At 48.4% G+C, this 17,897-nt stretch overlaps 2 protein-coding genes across 2 annotated transcripts; one reads left to right on the forward strand and one right to left on the reverse strand.

Moving 5' to 3' along the window:
* Positions 1–2,532: 2,532 nt before the first annotated feature.
* LOC137893680 (ELKS/Rab6-interacting/CAST family member 1-like) lies at positions 2,533–13,459 on the forward strand. Its single transcript, XM_068739103.1, has 22 exons — positions 2,533–3,051; positions 3,122–3,310; positions 4,862–5,153; positions 5,400–5,527; positions 5,607–5,684; positions 5,760–5,915; positions 6,038–6,205; positions 6,364–6,531; positions 6,627–6,764; positions 6,848–6,988; positions 7,171–7,311; positions 7,456–7,649; positions 7,930–7,941; positions 8,177–8,312; positions 8,395–8,526; positions 8,754–8,807; positions 9,701–9,861; positions 10,142–10,289; positions 10,450–10,545; positions 11,172–11,357; positions 11,512–11,701; positions 12,487–13,459. The coding sequence occupies exons 1-21, from the start codon at positions 2,533–2,535 to the stop codon at positions 11,647–11,649; spliced, it is 3,375 nt and encodes a 1,124-aa protein (XP_068595204.1). The 3' UTR covers positions 11,650–11,701; positions 12,487–13,459.
* A 1,191-nt stretch (positions 13,460–14,650) lies between these two features.
* Positions 14,651–15,862, reverse strand: LOC137894065 (F-box/LRR-repeat protein 14-like). The gene has a single exon (XM_068739535.1). The coding sequence runs from the start codon at positions 15,860–15,862 to the stop codon at positions 14,651–14,653; it is 1,212 nt and encodes a 403-aa protein (XP_068595636.1).
* Between the last annotated feature and the right edge of the window lie 2,035 nt (positions 15,863–17,897).

The following is a 17,897-nucleotide window of genomic DNA, read 5'->3' on the forward strand; positions in this document are numbered from 1 at the left end:
ATCATAACACACCTACGTTCATACATGAAACGAGAAGCGCGTCATTTGTTGCATCCGACGCGCTTAAAACCGTGCCGGACGTTCAAAGCCACAAACCAATTTATGCTGTTACAGAAATCACAGATTAATCACAATCAAGAATGCTTTGATTGATCCCAAAGGGAAATTCTTTTTTCGCAAACGCAACGAAGCAGCAAGACTATTGCAAATAATAAACAGGCCACTATACATAGTACAATACAAGCAGCGTGCAAACAAAGAAGTAGACTGTAAATAAGTGGCATTACACAGCGCAGAGTGTAGATTATGAGGGAAAGTAACCAGGGTAGTCAATAAAATAAAATATATTATGGATATGAAGATGATTCATGCTTTACTGCTGTTAAAGCTTTTCTGTTGGTCACGTTTCTCTTTAACTGTTGCAAATGTAGTTGTCAATGTTCAGCACATGTCAATACAAGTTCAACCTACAAAATGGTCGTAATTAGAGTTGTCTTCATTTTAAAGCATTTACCGGTTAACACCTCTAACATTATATAACATAATGTTTAGACAATCGAGTGTGAGTGAAATAAAACGTGTATATATATAAACAGTTTTCATTGTTTATATCATAACATTTCATTTGGTTATGTGCTGAAATTAACATTATACAAACAGTATATCAAATATTAAAATAAATAGTCATTATTATAGTATACACCAGCAATAACTATTTGTAAACTTAAAGTTTTTTTTTCTTACATGACATTCAGTTTTAGCTTACCCAGAATCATCATCCTTTTATTTCCAACACCCGGATGTTGTAACGCCAGTACATATAGTTTTCCTAAAAGGAAACACTGACCCCTACTGGTGTTGGCTACATTTACATTTAAAGGTCACCAAAAATAAGTGAACAGCATAATTTGAAAGCTCACCACTGAACTCTAAGGTAAGATTGTCACCCAGATCACACATTTATAGATATTAAAAAGCTAAAAATACATCAATGATATGTTTTTATAATAACAATGTATGGTTTATATAAAATTTAAACGTTTAATTCTTGCCTACAATTACAATTGATCAAATAATTGTTTAGATGTAACCAAATCTAAAGTGAAAGACAATTGCGGTCAAAGTGCTATTGCGCATTCTCCAATAAACTGCAAACATAAACAAAAGTAACTAACTCGGAGCTTGATCTTAGTTTCTTTGTTCATCCACCCAAACATGCAACATTCATTGTAACATTTAAAGGCATCAAACATGTCTGTAATTCGGGTTTGACATCGGATTGAGGGTTTTGTTACATTTTACTCATTGGATTGGATGTAGCTTTGTTGAAATGGGCCTAGGCTGAATTTCGCTATTTGCTTTACGCATCCCATCATATTTATTCAAAGTTATATGTTTAATAAACGTTTACATCTCTGCTTGAGCTTCCATCGACAATCCCCACCCTGCTCTAAACTCGTGACCGCGCATTTAAAATCCAAGCGTGGCGTGGAGAGAATGTGAACGCGCTCAGGGGGCTTGACGTCAGCGCGCGCGCCCCCGCTGGTGCTAAAGATGGGACCATCTACCCAGCAGTTATAGAATTATGGTTTCCGTTTGACAGAAGATTAAGCATTTGAGCTCCAGGAGGCAACGAGAAAGGTAGTTTGATTTAAGATGCTTTTACGGCTACTGTGTTAGCGAGGATAAATAAAAATAAAATAAGAGCTGCTTTTACCGGACAGAGCGGAGACCCGAACGCGAGGATTCAGTGCAAAATGCTTCCACTGTGATTGAATCGTGTCCGATTCCACGCAGCATTTAATTAATTATGACGGTAAATATCAAGATGTCTATTTGATAGTATATTGTTCGTACCACGTCCACCGCGCCCCCCCGAACCGAACCGAACCGAACCGAACCGAACCCTGCTAAAGTTCGTGTCGGTTCAGTCACATGACGTCAGCACATTTCTAAAATGGGCTCAATACTTATTTTTTTTCCGCGGACGAAACGTAAGAAAGCGGATTTAAAACATGGAGGCGGGTCGATAAGGCGTCGCTTCAGGTGAAAATGTTAGCCGGCATGCTAGCTGCTAGCAAGGCCGCGCAGACGCCCAGTAGAACCGAAGCGGGGCTCGAACCGGAGACCGGCGCTGCTCTGCGCGGAACTCTGGCAGCGCTCAGAAGCAGCATTTAGCCTCAAACGGCAGCTCGCATTGATGTTACGCTTAATCCCGACTCATCCGCACGAACATCAAAGGTGTGTTAAACTGTTGTTGATGGACGGAGACTCGTCTTCGCTCCGAGGACCCCGGACTGTCTTTAATGGGTTAATATGGATTCACTTTGGTTTCGTCCACATTGTCCACACTCTGGTTTCTCTTTCATCTGTGACTTACTCTTTCATGTGAGCTGCATTCATTCCGTTTGCAGATCGGCTTCATCGAGCAGACGGAACCGAGGCGGAACTCGTGGCTCGCGTCTCCTCACGGTTTGCTCAAAGGAATAACGTCAGCAGGAAGGATCGAGGGAGACTCAGCTCCATCAGAAGATGTACGGCAGCGCCCGCTCCGTCGGCAAGGCGGACGCCACCCGTGGAGGCGGTGCGGGTAATCACGGGTCTGGCCGTTCCCCTCGCCTTCCGCGTTCGCCTCGGATGGGACACCGCCGCACCAACAGCACCGGCGGCAGCGGGGGGGGTCCGGGGGGGGCGGGAGGCAAGACGCTCTCCATGGAGAACATCCAGTCCCTCAACGCTGCGTACGCCACCTCGGGCCCGATGTACATGAGCGACAACGAGGTCGCGATGGCGGGCGACCACCTGCCCAAGGGTAGTGGGCCGGCGCCAACTATGGGCAGGCAGAGGGTGACGTATGGCTCGAGGGTCAGCGGCGGTGGCGTCGTGGCTGCCAGCACCCCCAACATCTCCACCTTAATGCCCGGCAGCGCCGCCATGACGACGGGAGATGCTCTTGCTTTCGGGGACCACCACCTGGCCTCTACTGTGCCCCATTCCCTCAGGCAGGCCAGAGACAACACGATACTGGACCTGCAGGCCCAGCTCAAAGAGGTACTGCCCCCCCCCCCCCCGCCCCCACGTCGTTCGGCGAGTTTCACTTCTCGATGCTGCTTGTTTCCAGGTCTTGCGTGAGAATGAGATCCTTCGCCGTGAAGTGGAAGTTAAGGAGAGCAAACTCAGCTCCTCCATGAATTCCATCAAGACCTTCTGGAGCCCCGAACTGAAGAAGGAGCGGGCCCTCCGGAAAGACGAGGTCTCCAAGGTCACGGTCTGGAAGGAACAGTACCGCGTGACCCAAGACGAGGCGCAGGTGTGTTCCCTTTATATGGCTCTGAATGGACGTCCACGCTTCAGTGTTAGCTTCCCGATGTCACAATTACGTTTCTCAGACGATGTAGAGTCGTCAGTTTGAAACCGTTGGGACGAGAGGGTGTCGGGCAGATCCTGCGTTTTGCTCTCCGCGTGGGGCGGGGGCAGTTTCTCAGCAGCCGCTTAATCCTCTTATGCAGCTCTGTGCTGATCTTCAGAGGGGCTGCGAGTCTAACGCCGATAGGAGCGTCTCCGTTTGCTTCCTGAAACGCCAGATGTGAAGAACGGATCGAACAATATTTAGTTTTCTGATTTGGTGTCTTTCAGGAATATTGATCATTGTTTGCTTTCTGTTTGAACGGCAGTGAAAAGTTAGATGAAATGCTGAAAATCAAATTAAATAAGAAATAATGACTGTGAATACGATCCCTGACAGCGGAGGAGGTGGAACTGTCTGCCTTTACTTTCACCCTTTCGTTGAATTTGAGATGGAGAGTAAACGTAATGCATTTCTTGTCCTTTTTGCGTAGATTTGTTTTTAATGTTTCCATTTGCCGGATCCTGATTATTATTATTTTTTACTACGGTATTCTGTGGGAAGAGAGACGGACTTTGTTTCAGCGTGATTCTTAATGGATGCGCCGATTTCTTTACTTTATCACGCTGCGCACTGATTCCTGCTAATGCCTGACTAGCATGGCGCTAATCGGTGGGTGCTGTAATTTAAAGATGTCTGCTTTCACTTGTCCTCCTCCTCCCATGCTGGCACACATTGTGGAGACACGCACACACGCACACACACACACGCACACACGCACACACGCACACACGCACAAACGCTCTCCTAGCCTTACACCGGGCTACTGCGTTTCTGTGATGAAATGCCATCTGTGTTGCCCATAGCCAAATTCAATTCAATTTTACGATGCGCTTAAATTAAAATAAATGTTTTAGCTATTTAAACTGTCGCTGTAAGTTGAGACGTAGTTCTGACTTGGTGTTTGACTGCTGTCTGTCCTCAGGCAGGGAGAATAAGAATATGAATGGATGAAGTGGGGTGAGGCGAGGTGAGATAGGGAGAGAGCAGGTAAGGTAGATTAATAATGTGTGTGTGTGTGAGAGAGAGAGAGAGAGAGAGAGAGAGGAGAATAATGAGTGCCAGAGGAGGCAGAAGGAGAGAATGACAAAATGGAGGGAGGGACCCTGGAGGAGGACGGAGAGGAACTCGGACGCTGACTTGTCTCTTTGTTCCGTCGTCTGAACAGCTCAGCTGGTTCAGACCGGAGCGTAACGCGGCCTCGTGTTCCTGCCGAGCGTCACGGACGCCACACTGAGCTGACTGTTTCACTAAATGTAGCCCCGCCCACAAAGCATCGCCACGTTTCACTCATCATTAGAGAAGGATTTTAGGAAGTGTTTTCTCTTACATTATTCAAATCTATTTCTTCCACCGCCGCCCTGTGGAGATGATTTTTTAAATTTAGTCCATCAAACGTGACAAATTACTTCTAACAAATACTGTACACGGGTACCGCTCTTTATTTATCTCTAGCATCTTCAGATGACTGTTCAGGCTCTTCAGGATGAACTAAGGATCCACCGGGACCTGAACCAGCTGTTCCAGCAAGACCCGGCCTCGCAAGGGCGCGACCTGGCGCTGGCATCTGAGCCAACGGAGGAGAACTACCGGCGGCTGCAAGCTGAGCACGAGAGGCAGGCCAAAGAGCTCTTCCTCCTCAGGAAGACCCTGGAGGAGATGGAGCTGAGGATTGACACGCAGAAACAAACCCTGGGAGCGAGAGACGAGTCCATCAAGAAGCTCCTGGAGATGCTTCAGAGCAAAGGTTTGAGACGACGCGTCCGTTAAACCCGGGAACGGGTCCGAGATGAACATCAGAACGCTTCACGCAGTTCTGGTCTTACCCGAGTTATCACGTTAGATAAAAACCAGATATAGGGAGCTGGAAATAAATCATAAACACATTTAAACTCTTGAAATTCTTAAATTTAAAAAAGATCACAGCTCCGTTGCTAGCCTGCGCTAAAGTGAATCCAGTGGATTACGATGCTCTGGCTCATGTCTGTCTCAGGACCGTCTGCAAAGGCGTCAGAGGAGGACCAGGAGCGGACCAGAAGACTGGCCGATGCAGAAATGCACAGGCATCACCTCGAAAGCTTATTGGATCAGAGAGACCGGGAGATCAATGCGCTGCGAGAAGTAATGCCTGCTGTCCGGTAACACGCCGGTCGTTACGCTGTCATATTCTAAACATGCACGCGCACGTTTCTCGATCCAGCAGGAGCTTCACCGTCGATACGAGGGAACCTCCGAGTCGACCAAGACGAAGGCTCTGCAGACGGTCATCGACATGAAGGTGAGGACTTGCACCGCGGCGCTTTGTCTACGCATGCCCCCATTCCGCGTGTGAATCCCTCTCCCTCATCTCCAGGAGGCAAAAATCAATTCAATGGAGCGGGGCTTGAGAGACATGGAGGAGGAGCTACTCGTGCTGAAATCCAACGGCCTCCTGAGCTGTGAGGAGCGTCAGGAGGAGATGAAGCAGATGGAGGTTTACCGGAGCCACACCAAGTTTATGAAGAACAAGGTGATGGCATGGGGCTGACTTTACTTTGGCGGTTCTGGATCGGCTCAGTCCAGACCTCGTGATGAGCCTCGTGTCCATTCACCCCCCCCTTGTCCCCCCCCCTCGTCCCCATCTTGTTTCAGATGGAGCAGTTGAAGCAGGACCTCTCCAGGAAAGACGCCGAGCTGCTTGGTTTACGGACCAAGCTCGAGACGCTCGCTAACCAGTTCTCAGACAGCAAGCAGCACATTGAAGTCCTCAAGGAATCCCTCACCGCCAAGGAGCAGCGGGCCGCCATCCTGCAGACGGAGGTACTGCAGAGCAATCACAAATTCGTTCACAGCAAATCCGAAGGATGTGCCCTGAAAGGAGAGTTAGTTCTCGTTCTTTGGACTTGGCAGGGCAGCCGCTGCGTGTTAAAGCTGGTTCTTCTACAGCGACTGTAGCTTTTCTGCCTTTTCCGCTCCAGGTGGATGCTCTGCGTCTGCGGCTGGAAGAGAAGGAGGCGACTCTGAATAAGAAGAGCAAGCAGATACAGGAAATGTCTGAAGAGAAGGGCACGCTGAACGGCGAGATTCACGACCTCAAAGACATGCTGGAGGTCAAGGAGCGCAAAGTTAACGTGCTACAGAAGAAGGTGGTCGTGCGTCTCATTCTGTCTGAAGTAACTATGACGACGCCTTCGTTGTGCTGCGCGGCACGTCCTGTGATTGTTCCGTGTTTGCGCTGCAGATTGAGAACCTCCAGGAGCAGCTCAGGGACAAAGAGAAGCAGCTGAGCAGCCTGAAGGAGCGCGTGAAGTCTCTACAGGCGGACACGTCCAACACCGACACCGCCCTCACCACGCTGGAGGAGTCTCTCGCAGAGAAGGTTGGTTCGGGTCCCTACCTTCGTGTTCAGTGACCAGAACGTTGGATGGTTGGAATCGTGATTGTGACTTTAACGCCTCTTAGGAGCGAATAATTGAGCGTCTCAAGGAACAGCGAGACAGAGACGACCGAGAGAAGACGGAGGCGCTCGACTGCAACAAGAAGGAACTGAAAGAGCTGAAGGAGAGATTGAGTTTGCTTCAGGGAGACCTGTCAGACAGAGAGGTGAGAGACGGCTGCGAGGGTGCGAGATCACTCAAACGTGTTTGACTGGGGTTCTATTGATCAAATAAAAAGGTTTCCATTGGCCATTGTCCATTTCTGTCTCGTTTTGATGCTGCGGGCGTCGTCAGTGGTAGTGGGGTAATCTGCATTGTGTGTGTGTGTGTGCGTGCGTGCGTGCGCAGACATCTCTGTTGGACCTGAAGGAGCACGCATCATCCCTCGCCTCCTCGGGGTTGAAAAAGGACTCGAAACTCAAGAGTCTGGAGATCAGTCTGGAGCAGAGGAAAGAGGAGTGCCTCAAACTGGAGAACCAGCTCAAGAGGGTGAGTGAGCTGAGATATTGAAGCTAACGCTAGCAGCATGATGCTCCTGAATGTTTAGTGCATGTAATTCAACTCTGTCGTGTTTGCATTTATTTATAGCGCCTACAGACGGACTGCTTTTAACCGACGTCCCGTTCTTTGCAGGCTCAAAATGCGGCCCTGGAGGCTCAAGCCAACACGGAGCTGGCCGAGCGCATTAAGAGCCTCGAGCAGGAAGTGCTCCGACACAGAGAGGATTCTGGGAAAGCCCAGGCTGAGGTGGACCGGCTGCTGGAGATCCTTCGGGAAATGGAGAATGAGAAGAACGATAAAGACACAAAGATCAATGAGCTGGAGAGGTGGGTGGAAACGAGGACGTGCTGAAGCGCGGCCGTTTGCTCGTCTCTGCTTTTGCATGGGCGTAGCGTGCTGCCTGTTATACATGTGGTGAGTCCGGACGTTTAGGTGCTACTGCATGTCTGTAGTAGTTGGCAGAGGTAATCCATGTCGAGTACCTGCAGTGTGTTACGGGGAGCCGTTCCCTCCACCAGAGACTCTTTCGTTTTATCTTCCTGGTCTGAGTCTGTTTTCTCTTCACTGCTTTCTTGTCTTTACGCTGGAAACTTCTCGCTCCGACAGTTTGTCCTCCAGGTTAGTATCGACTCCTTTTCTATTATTTGGTGCCGGAAGCCATTTCCTGACAGAGAAGCGTTTGTCTCTCCCTATATTTCTGTTTGCGACTGTCCTTCCTTGGTCTTGTTTTTTTGTATATAAATTTATTTATCTTTTTTTTTTGGTCAACTCTTTAAAATAAATGACGCTTGGCTTTGAAGGCCACACGGTGGGCTTATTTGAAATGACGGTGTACGCCGTGGCGTCCTCGCAGGCAGATGAAGGACCAGTCCAAGAAGGTGGCGTCTCTGAAGCACAAAGAGCAGGTGGAGAAGAGCAAGAATGCTCGACTGGTGGACGAGGCCAGGAAGAGGGAGGACAACTTGTCTGAGAACTCCCAGCAGGTAAAGGTGAGACATAACCGCAACTCGTGTGTGCCGCGCGGACTTCGCACGCTCTTTTGTTTATCTACTGGCCCTCCTCCCACCGAAGGACTCGCTGCGTCAGAAGGTGGAGCGCATTGAGGAGCTGGAGGAGGCGCTGAGGGAGAGCGTGCAGATCACTGCTGAGAGAGAGATGGTGCTGGCTCAGGAGGAGGCCGCCAGGTCGCTCCAGGAGAAGCAGGTACACGACAAGGAAATGTTAACAAGCCACGCCTCCAGCTGTAGACGGATTGAAGACACACTTTCATAGACTGAGATTCTGCCCCCCCCCCATCTTTTGCTGCTGTTTGGGTTCTTCTTATCCTTGCTTTACCTCTCTTCCCCCGGCCTCCGTCTCTTTCTCAGCTCTGTCCTCTTTGCTTATCGGTTTCTCTTGTTTTCTCTCTGCTACATTCTGCCTGTCAGAAGCGTTCAATAAATCCAATGCATGAGTCCAACGTCTCCCACTTGAAGTGGTCCAAGGTATGACCCCCCCCCCCCCCCACAAGGCTTACAGGGGCGGACAAGGCAACAGCGAGCCCTCTTCAGTTTATGCGTTCCCACACAATGACCCTGCAGTAAATGTCGTTTCTGGCGACTTTGGTGTTGTTGGATTGCATGACGGTTACGTTAACGTTAACGTTACCGTTACCGGACTGAAGTGGCTCAATCAGGATTTCTTGCCTCGATGTGACTCAGATTAGTTTTTTTAAGGCGCGTTAAATACAAATTTGAGTCCCTTTCTTGCGTAGTCCGACGTCGATACGTGGCTTTTGATGTGACATGAATGTTCACGTCACCAGCCAGAACCTGGTAGAGCAGCAAAAAGCCGACGGACCTCTGAGGACGGATGATGTCCACCCGGACCCGCCGTATTCCAGAATGAAATCTCCCCGTTCTGTTCACAGCCGGCGAGCTGGTTTGGCTTTTACGGCTTGCATCGGTATCGGCGCTGGATGCAGCTCACTTCTGATTCTGGATGAGAACCATCAAGGAAATGAAATCTGATGTGAACGCAGCCGATGTTGTTTGGTGTTTGTTTCATGCTATTTTGTTTACCTGGTGTTAAGAAACATGCTGATTGGTTGGTACGTACAACAATAGATATCCAATGGGGGGGGGGGGGGGGGGACTTTTCACTGTCAATTATAATTCTAGCATATATTGATGTGAAACAACAAAAGGACATTTGTGCTTTTTTTAATAAATAACAGGTAAATGAAATTGATTGCTGTATCTGCCCTCGTCCTTCCTAACCCCCCCCCCCCGCGTGGAATCAATTGCCCCCGCCGTATGAAACGAGAGCCCTGCTTTCCCTGATCGGCTGTCATAGCATTACTCTGTTCATGATTGACTTGTTGTGTGTCTGATCCCAGATGGAGGAGCTGCTGGGTTCCATGGAGAAGGTGAAGCAGGAGCTGGAGTCCATGAGGGCCAAGCTGGCCTCCACCCAGCAGTCTCTGTGTGAGAAGGAGGCGCACCTCTCAACGCTGCGAGCTGAGCGGAGGAAACACCTGGAGGAGGTGCTTGAGATGAAGTAAGCCGCACACACACGCACGCGCACACGCACACGCAGGAGGGCGGAGTCGACTGCCTTCATGTTTTCAAATGTCATCCGATTCTGGCTGGAAGAGTTAGGGCAATGAATAATAAATGGGGGCAGGATGGTGGCGCAGTGGGTAGCGCTGTTGCCTCACAGCGAGAAGGTCGTTGGTTTGATTCCACCTGGGGCCTTTCTGCGTGGCGTTGACGTCTGCATGGCTTCGTCTTCCTCCCACCTTATTGCTGGTGAAATGGCGTGTTTTACCTCCTAACAGGCAGGAGGCGCTGTTGGCTGCCATCAGTGAAAAGGATGCGAACATTGCGCTTCTGGAATTGTCCTCGTCTAAGAAGAAGAAGACCCAGGATGAGGTGTCTCTGCTGAAGCGGGAGAAGGACAGACTCGTGCAGCAACTCAAACAGCAGGTGGGAAGGCTGAAGAGCAGGAAGAGGAAGGAAGCTGGCGTCCTTCCTTCCTTCCTTCCTTCCTGTATATAATAATAATAAAGATTTTCCTCTGCCGTCTCGGCGTTCAGACGGTGCGCTCGTGTTCTTCCATCGTGTTTTTACCGTCTTCACGTTGCAGACTCAGAACAGAATGAAACTAATGGCAGACAACTATGAGGATGACCGTCTGAAGACCGCCCCCGACCACATGAACCACAAACCCTCTCCGGATCAGGTAGCGTCGCGCTTTCGCTCCGAGCGCCGTCTTCGATTCCGTCTGAAGGGAACTCGTCCGAAGCTTTCTTTAACGTTTCTGTCTGACTAACCCACCGATCCTTTCTAACGACTTGCTTCTACTTGCCTTGTGGCTAACAGGACGATGAGGAGGGTATTTGGGCATAGCTGACCTTTTGCCCATCGCCTCTCTCTCTCTCAGCCATTTTGTTCAGAAGGGTGAGCTCGTACGACCGCTTTAACGCGTCCGCCTGTCTTTGTCTTTGCTCCGTCGCGTGTTTCGTCCGTTCTTTGTGGTTTTCGTCTTCGACCTGTGGAATGGATCCCTTCTCAGTGTTGATCATTCTTTGACTGGGACTGCATGCAGAGGCGGGTGAGGCCACCCCGACCCTCGTTTAGTCCCCCCGGCACCAAACGAACGCTTATTAGCCGCGCATGCTACGGACACAAGCCTTTTAAGCGTAATCAAGGGTTGAGCTGATCTCTTGGCTGTAAAGAGATCGGGGCGGGTTTGAAACCATGCATGCATGTTTATTTCTATTATTTGTGCGATAAAGCATGAATTAAACCTCTAACCTGTGTTCTGAAGTAAAGGTTTAACTCCCCCCCCCCCCCCCCCCCCTGCAGATGATCCCCCCTCTTCTAGCCCTGTCCCAGAACCGCAGTAAGCTCAAGCTCTACATCGCCCACCTGACCGACCTCTGCCACGACCGGGATCCCAGCATACTCAGCCAGCTCACGCCGCCCCCCCACTACCGCCACAGCGACCCCGAGGACTGGGAGGAGGAGCTCCAGAAGAAGAGCGTTGAACAGGTAGCGGCGGCGCTCAGCCCGTCTCGTCGTCCCGTTCGTAATGAAAAATGCGTTTACGTTCCGTCTCAATTGATTATGATGAATGGAAATAAATAATTGTCAGCGCTAAGATGCAAATGCAAGTATTTATTGATCGTTGGATTGACCTCTCCAGCTGCAGCGGGAGCTGGAGGCGTGTGAGAAGGAGAGCGGAGAGCTGCAGGAGTACGCCAACTCTGTCCTCCAGCAGATCGCCGATTACTGCCCAGACATCCTGGAGCAGGTCGTCAACGCCCTGGAGGAGTCGTGCTGACAACTCTCACCTCCAGCTGATGCCTGGCCTTCACTGACAGTCCTGAGAGAAGGTGGGATCGCAGTGAAGAGGGAAGTTAAAGGAAACGTACCCTTTAGCCTGTGTGAACTCACCAAAGATGATTTCTAATTCTACGGTATTTAGAAAGCGGCGTTACGAACCTGCTAGTGGGCGACGGGTGATTGGGAGCGATTCAGTATCAGAAATAGGATGTAAAATTCAGCACAAAGTCTGAGGAGGGTGTCGGATCCCTCCCCTCAAATGTCTTCACTAACGGGATGTCAGAGGTCAAGCACAGGAAGCCGACGCCTTTATTCCTCTGGTTCCATCGTGTTCACGCCACAGCTGACCCTCCCAGAGAACGCTTATTCCTCCACAGGTCGTTTCTAAAGTCAGATTATACATCACAATGGAAGAGTTAGAAAAAAGACACCGGCGGTGATGTCATAGCTGTCATTGAGCTGAAGGTACGTTTCATCGTGAGAGGGGGGGGCGGGTCAAGGCCCGACCTTTGACGGTGGGAAGCTTATCTTTTACAATATGTTCTCAAATAGAGAGAGAGAGAAATTAAAGGGAGCTTTTCTTATTGGTGATGCATTAAGTTCTTGATGGTTTTGCACACGACGTCCAATCGTTTGAGGGATGCGACTCATTTGAGAACGTTCTCGTGGCCTTGGAGCAACGGATCAGCGCTGGACCTCATGCAGGGATATTTGTCTCTGAAACTGGTGCTAAGGCGTAGTGTCAGAATTTTCCGTCCGATTCTCAGATGTTGTTCAAAGCCCACCTGATTTTTAGTTTGTTGAATGAATCACTTTTTTGTGTTGTTTTTTTCAGATCACTTCTAAAAACACATCAAGGCTCCGTCATCACTTTTTTCTTTTTCTTTTCAGGGCTGAGATTTTTAATTGCTAAGCGTATCTGCATTTACAGGAAATGAAAGTCACTTTTGAGCAGAATTTGACTTTTGAGATCAGTTTGTAAATGTGATATTTAAACGCGTACAGTGACTGAACAAAAAAATAATAATTACGTGGAAGGTGTTGTGCATTGTTTTAAACAAAATCTGAAAAGTTAAAAGCAGTGCCGTTGTCTGTTGTCTAACTTTGTCTTCCGGACAAAGCGTGTGTGACGGTACTGCCGTGGCTCGTGGGGAGTCATGTTCCATAGAGATATATAAATATAATACATATATATTAAAATGTTTACTGTATGGATATGCATTGAATGTTTGCACAGAATCTCGACGAGCGATCTCCGATCAAAATAACCGTTTGTTTCCTCGGCAGAACCCGAGGAATGAAGTGTCCAAAAACAAAAAACTTGTGTCCGTTTGCCATTCTCCTCGTTCGTGTCTCCATACAGTGGATGTTAAACGTGTTACCTGAGATTCCAGTGTTGTGTTTTTAGCTGTTACGTCAGTCGTTTTTGTTGGATGGTGTCACCAAACCGAACTTTGGTTGGATGCTTCTTTTTAAACTTGCCTGCAACTAATCTCGAACTTTTCTGAGTGGACGGTTTCTCGGTCCCTTTCGTCCCTCGACCTTTCATTGCTGGGCTCAGACAGACGGCCTGTGGGTCTCCAGCCTTGCCTTAATGTCCACTCATCCTTTTCTCGAGCCGTTATTGAGGAACACGGTCTCGACTTAACTTCTGTCAAGTTAATGACATTTGTTTTTATTTCACGTTTGTATAGGGAATGTACTGCCTTTCCGTCTGTTCATATTGAGAACCAAATTGTAGGGAAAAAAAGCAAAACAAGACATGTTTGTGTGATTTGGATTTTGTATGTATGTAAATAAAGAAACTATAAGCCTTCTTTAAGTCACTCCTAATTTCACTGAATTACTTGGCTCAAATGTGAGACGGCTTCATTATCTTTCTGTGAACATTATCTGGTTGTAGAACGCAGCGCCTCATTATCAGAAACCAAATGGGTTCAACAACTTCACAATAGTCAAATTATACTAAGAAAATACTCCCGCTTTCTGTGAACTTCAGTTTAGGAAGGATTTAAATGAAAAATAAAATAAAGAAAATGTAACCAGGAAACTGCAGTCCCTGGTTTTTGTATTTAGCTCAATGAAAGCGTATTAAGTGGTTAATGGAAGACTGAACACATTCTAGCATTAAAGCTAACTAGGTAGAAGTGCAAAAACTTGACAAGTAAAAACGCAAAAATGAAATTTATTTTCCATCTTTATTCATAAATATCACTACTGTATGAATATAAAACAATTTTAAATTACCATTTTTTTAAAACAAATACTCTGTCGCTATTATTTAAAGCCCCTCAGGAGAAAAATTACTTATAAACAGTTAAAAAAAATATTGCATATAGCCTTGGTAGCATTTAAAAACTACGCCTTACTGTAGCCGTGCCGTGTCGCGTTCTAGGATTCTTATTTCCTCAGGAATATAACACAAAGCCAATTATACATAAACACAGACCCAGGGGATTGATCCATCCACTTCAATTTGAAGTACAATGTTGTCAACTTTCATTCAATACAAAAAAATATTTGGTTTCCATAAGTACAAATACATAGGCCACAAAAACAAGCCAAAAAAGGTTCTATCAAAAACTTCAACCCACGATATTCCAGCCTCCGTTAAGAGTTAAAATGCCTCACTATTATTCTGCAATTAGATTTAAAAATAAAAATCTCCATAATTAACAAAAATATGCAAAGTAATCTAGTACTCAGGGAGAGTAGGCACTCCTGTGTTTGGGTGAGGTAGCTAGATAGTAACTGTACACAGGCTGACATTAAATTATGCAGATCAACTGAGCACAACACAAACAAAGCGAGTTAAGAGTGGACTATTGGGGGGGGGGGGGGGTCAATATTCCAGTGATCAACGCAGAATTTCTCCTTATAGTCACAGTACTTAAAGTAAAACAAAAAATCAAGAACTGAGAGAGGCGGTCCCTCTCGGACGCGACCCTTTCAGTCCCTCTCGGACGCGACCCTTTCAGTCCCTCTCGGACGCTGACCTTTCACCTCGGCCTCTCGCTATCCGTCATCTGCCACAGCCCCAGGTTCAACACTTTAAGGCACGGCAGCTGCGTGATCCTCTCCAAACCCCTCTTGGTGATCTTGGTGCAGCCGTACAGGTCGATGCCCGTCAGCTGCGTCAGGTGGTCGGCGATCAGCTCCAAGCCCTTATCGGTGATCCTCACGCACTGGCCGATGTTCAGGGTCTTGAGTTCGTGCATCTGCCGGACCATCCTGTTGATGCCGTCGTCGCTGATGTGGCAGGAACAGAGCGAGAGGGACTTGAGCTGGTACAGGCCCTGGGCGATGTACGCCAGGCTCTGGTCCCCGATCTTGTCGCAGAAGGACACGTCGAGTCCGGACGGCCGCAGCGTCCCCATGGCCAGGTGCATGATGCCCGTGTCGCTGATGTTATCGCACGATCGCAAGTTCAGGTTGCACAGGTGGGTCATGTGGGACAGGTGGATCATCCCCACGTCGGAGATCCCCCCGCAGAAGCTCAGGTTGAGCACCCGGAGGTCGTTCAGGCCTTTGGAGACGTGCTTGAGAGAGAGGTCCGTCAGCTTCTGGCAGTCCTGCAGCGTGAGCTTCTCCAGGGACAGGCAGCCCTCTGCGGCGCTGCGGGTCATGCCGGACAGGTGGCCGATGCCCACGTCGGACACGTGCCTGCAGCTGCGCAGGTTCAGGCTCTTGAGTCTGTGCAGGCCCCAGGCGACGAGCAGCAGGCCCGTGTTGGTGATGTTGCTGCACCCCCCGAGCTCGAGCACCTGCAGGCTTTTGAGGTACTTGGCGATCCTGCCCAGGCTGGAGTCCGTGATCTGCTTACAGAGGCTGAGGTTCAGCACCTGCAGGGAGGGGATGTCCTGCACGAAGGCGTGCCCGAGGCCGTGGTCGGTGAGGTTGAAGCAGCCGCACAGGTTCAGGCTCTCGATGTGCGGCATCCCTTGGATGACGTAGCTCAGACTTCGCCTCAGGCTGAGGATCTGCACCTTTTTGATGCCCCTGGTTTGTAGGCTGGGGAACAGAGAAGGGTTGGCCCGTCGCAGGTGGAGCTTGGCTTCCACCCCCCTCCAGACCGACTTGTGGTAGGACGCGTCTCTCCAGGCCGAACACACTTGGGCGACTCTCCCTTTGTCCTTCACTTCCAGATAGCTGAAGATGATCGCCAGGATCTCCGGGAAAAGGCACGAGATGTTTGTCTCAACTTCAAACATGGCCGCGGCTCGACTGGCCTTCGCCGCTGAGGCTAACTGTGCCGTGCTTAGCTTGCCAAAGTTAGCGAACGTAAGCTAGCATGCGAACAGGGTAACGCTAGCCAGTTAGCTTGGAGTGGGTCGTAACAAAAATTCAGCGATCTCATTGAAGCGATAATACAGCTATTACTGAAGGGCTCCGCTAATGGGGACGCTCCAGTGCGGGCAATGGTGCAAGAAACACGGGAGCCAGTCGCGATATTTAAGCTAACAGGCTAGGCTAGGCTAGGCTAGGCTAACATTAGCATTAGCTGCGTAAACTTCAGCGCTTCAAAGCCAAAAGACCTCGTCCAGGCTGTCCGGAGAAATATCACTTAGTCCGGCGAGTCCCGAAGCGAGTCCAGGAACTTCTCTCCATTAGATGAACGTTTCTGATTCGTCTTCTGGGGCATTTATAGCATCGTCGGAGCATCTCGACATCTCCACAAACGAATAAACCAGCTTATTGGTTTCAGGTCAGTTCAGCCACTGGCTTGCGCCACCTGGTGGAAGTAATGTGTCATTGCAGCTGGCTGCACGACAATCATCAAAGCGCCACATTAGTCTCGTTTTTAATGAAGCTGATTAAAAGAGACATTTGTAAGTGAAATAAAAGTATCCATTCGTGAACTCAGAATAGAGACACTTAGCGTTTACATGAAGCTGACGTAAATAGATGTATAAGCTGTAGGTTGTGTTTAGTTTAGTCTAAAGTTTGGCCTGATGGTGGCGATAGACGACACGTCAAGATTTCATTATCATTATTATAAAGTCTCTGACACAAAAACATAATTTTCTGTAAATCATTTTCTGGAGGCAAATATTCCCGCGGTCAGACTTATGAGTAATAATTAATCAATTTTTAATTGCATCTAAATAAAGGGAACAGAGCTTCTCCAGCCTGATTTGTCAATTACTTGTAAACCATTTAGCATGTTTAGTTGTTGTTAGGGACATTTAGGGTATAATGTAATTAAAAGGCACCGATGAGCCTTTTCTGATGTGTCCTGGTTTGTAACTCGCAATACTTCCATATTCTGATTTTGATTCTGTCGTAATAGTGCCAGCGTGGTATACAGTCACATCTTCTCGAAAAGAATAAAGCTACAATCGATTTGCTTCGTGGAAGAAGATCGATCAGACTTTTTAGAATCAGCAGAAGGTGGACACACGACAATAACAATTCGGTTCTGGGATCACAACTCTGCTGTCATTTCCTCGATCCCTGGTCGCCGCCGTCCTCTGCTGACCCCCCCCGAGATGCCAGCAGAGGACGGTGTTGATCTAACAAATCAATATCAAGTTCGACGCCGAGTCACTGAACGCTTCACACCTATCATCCGGATCATCATGTCAAGCAAAGCACGAAACATTGATGCGTTGAGTCTGTGCTTCAGACAGAGGAAGAGAAAGTGAGGGACAGACATTCCCGTCTCGGCGTCCCCCGTGGCTGGACTCGTCTCTAATGACCCTGTCTACCGGCTCACACAGACAGATGGTGAATTAACTCCAATTAGCCCACTCTCACCAGATCTCCTGTGACAGCTCACCACGCGCACGCACACACACACACACACACACACACGCACACACACGCACACACACACACACACACACACACACCCTGCAGCCTGCATCATGTTGTTTGTTCTTAGACTTCAGCAGAAAGTATGAAGACGGCATCACTTATTAGAAATATGTTCTAAGAACTGAACATCTGGGTCATTTGTGATAATAATAATAATAATCGTGACTCTATTAGTTACCTTTAGGTTTTTTATTTGTTGTCTTGTCTTTATAATTTAATCAGTAAAATATTTTGCTGCAGATATTTGTCAAAAATTAACCAGAAAAAACAATAATCTCGCTGTGGTCAATGTATGTCCTGTTTCACACACACACACACCTGCACACACACACACACACACACACACACACACACACACACACCTGCACACACACACACACACACACACACACACACCTGCACCAGCTGTGTCCTGGTGTTGTTCTCTCT

Source organism: Brachionichthys hirsutus, chromosome 5 (genome assembly GCF_040956055.1).
Source record: "Brachionichthys hirsutus isolate HB-005 chromosome 5, CSIRO-AGI_Bhir_v1, whole genome shotgun sequence".
NCBI lineage: Eukaryota > Metazoa > Chordata > Actinopteri > Lophiiformes > Brachionichthyidae > Brachionichthys > Brachionichthys hirsutus.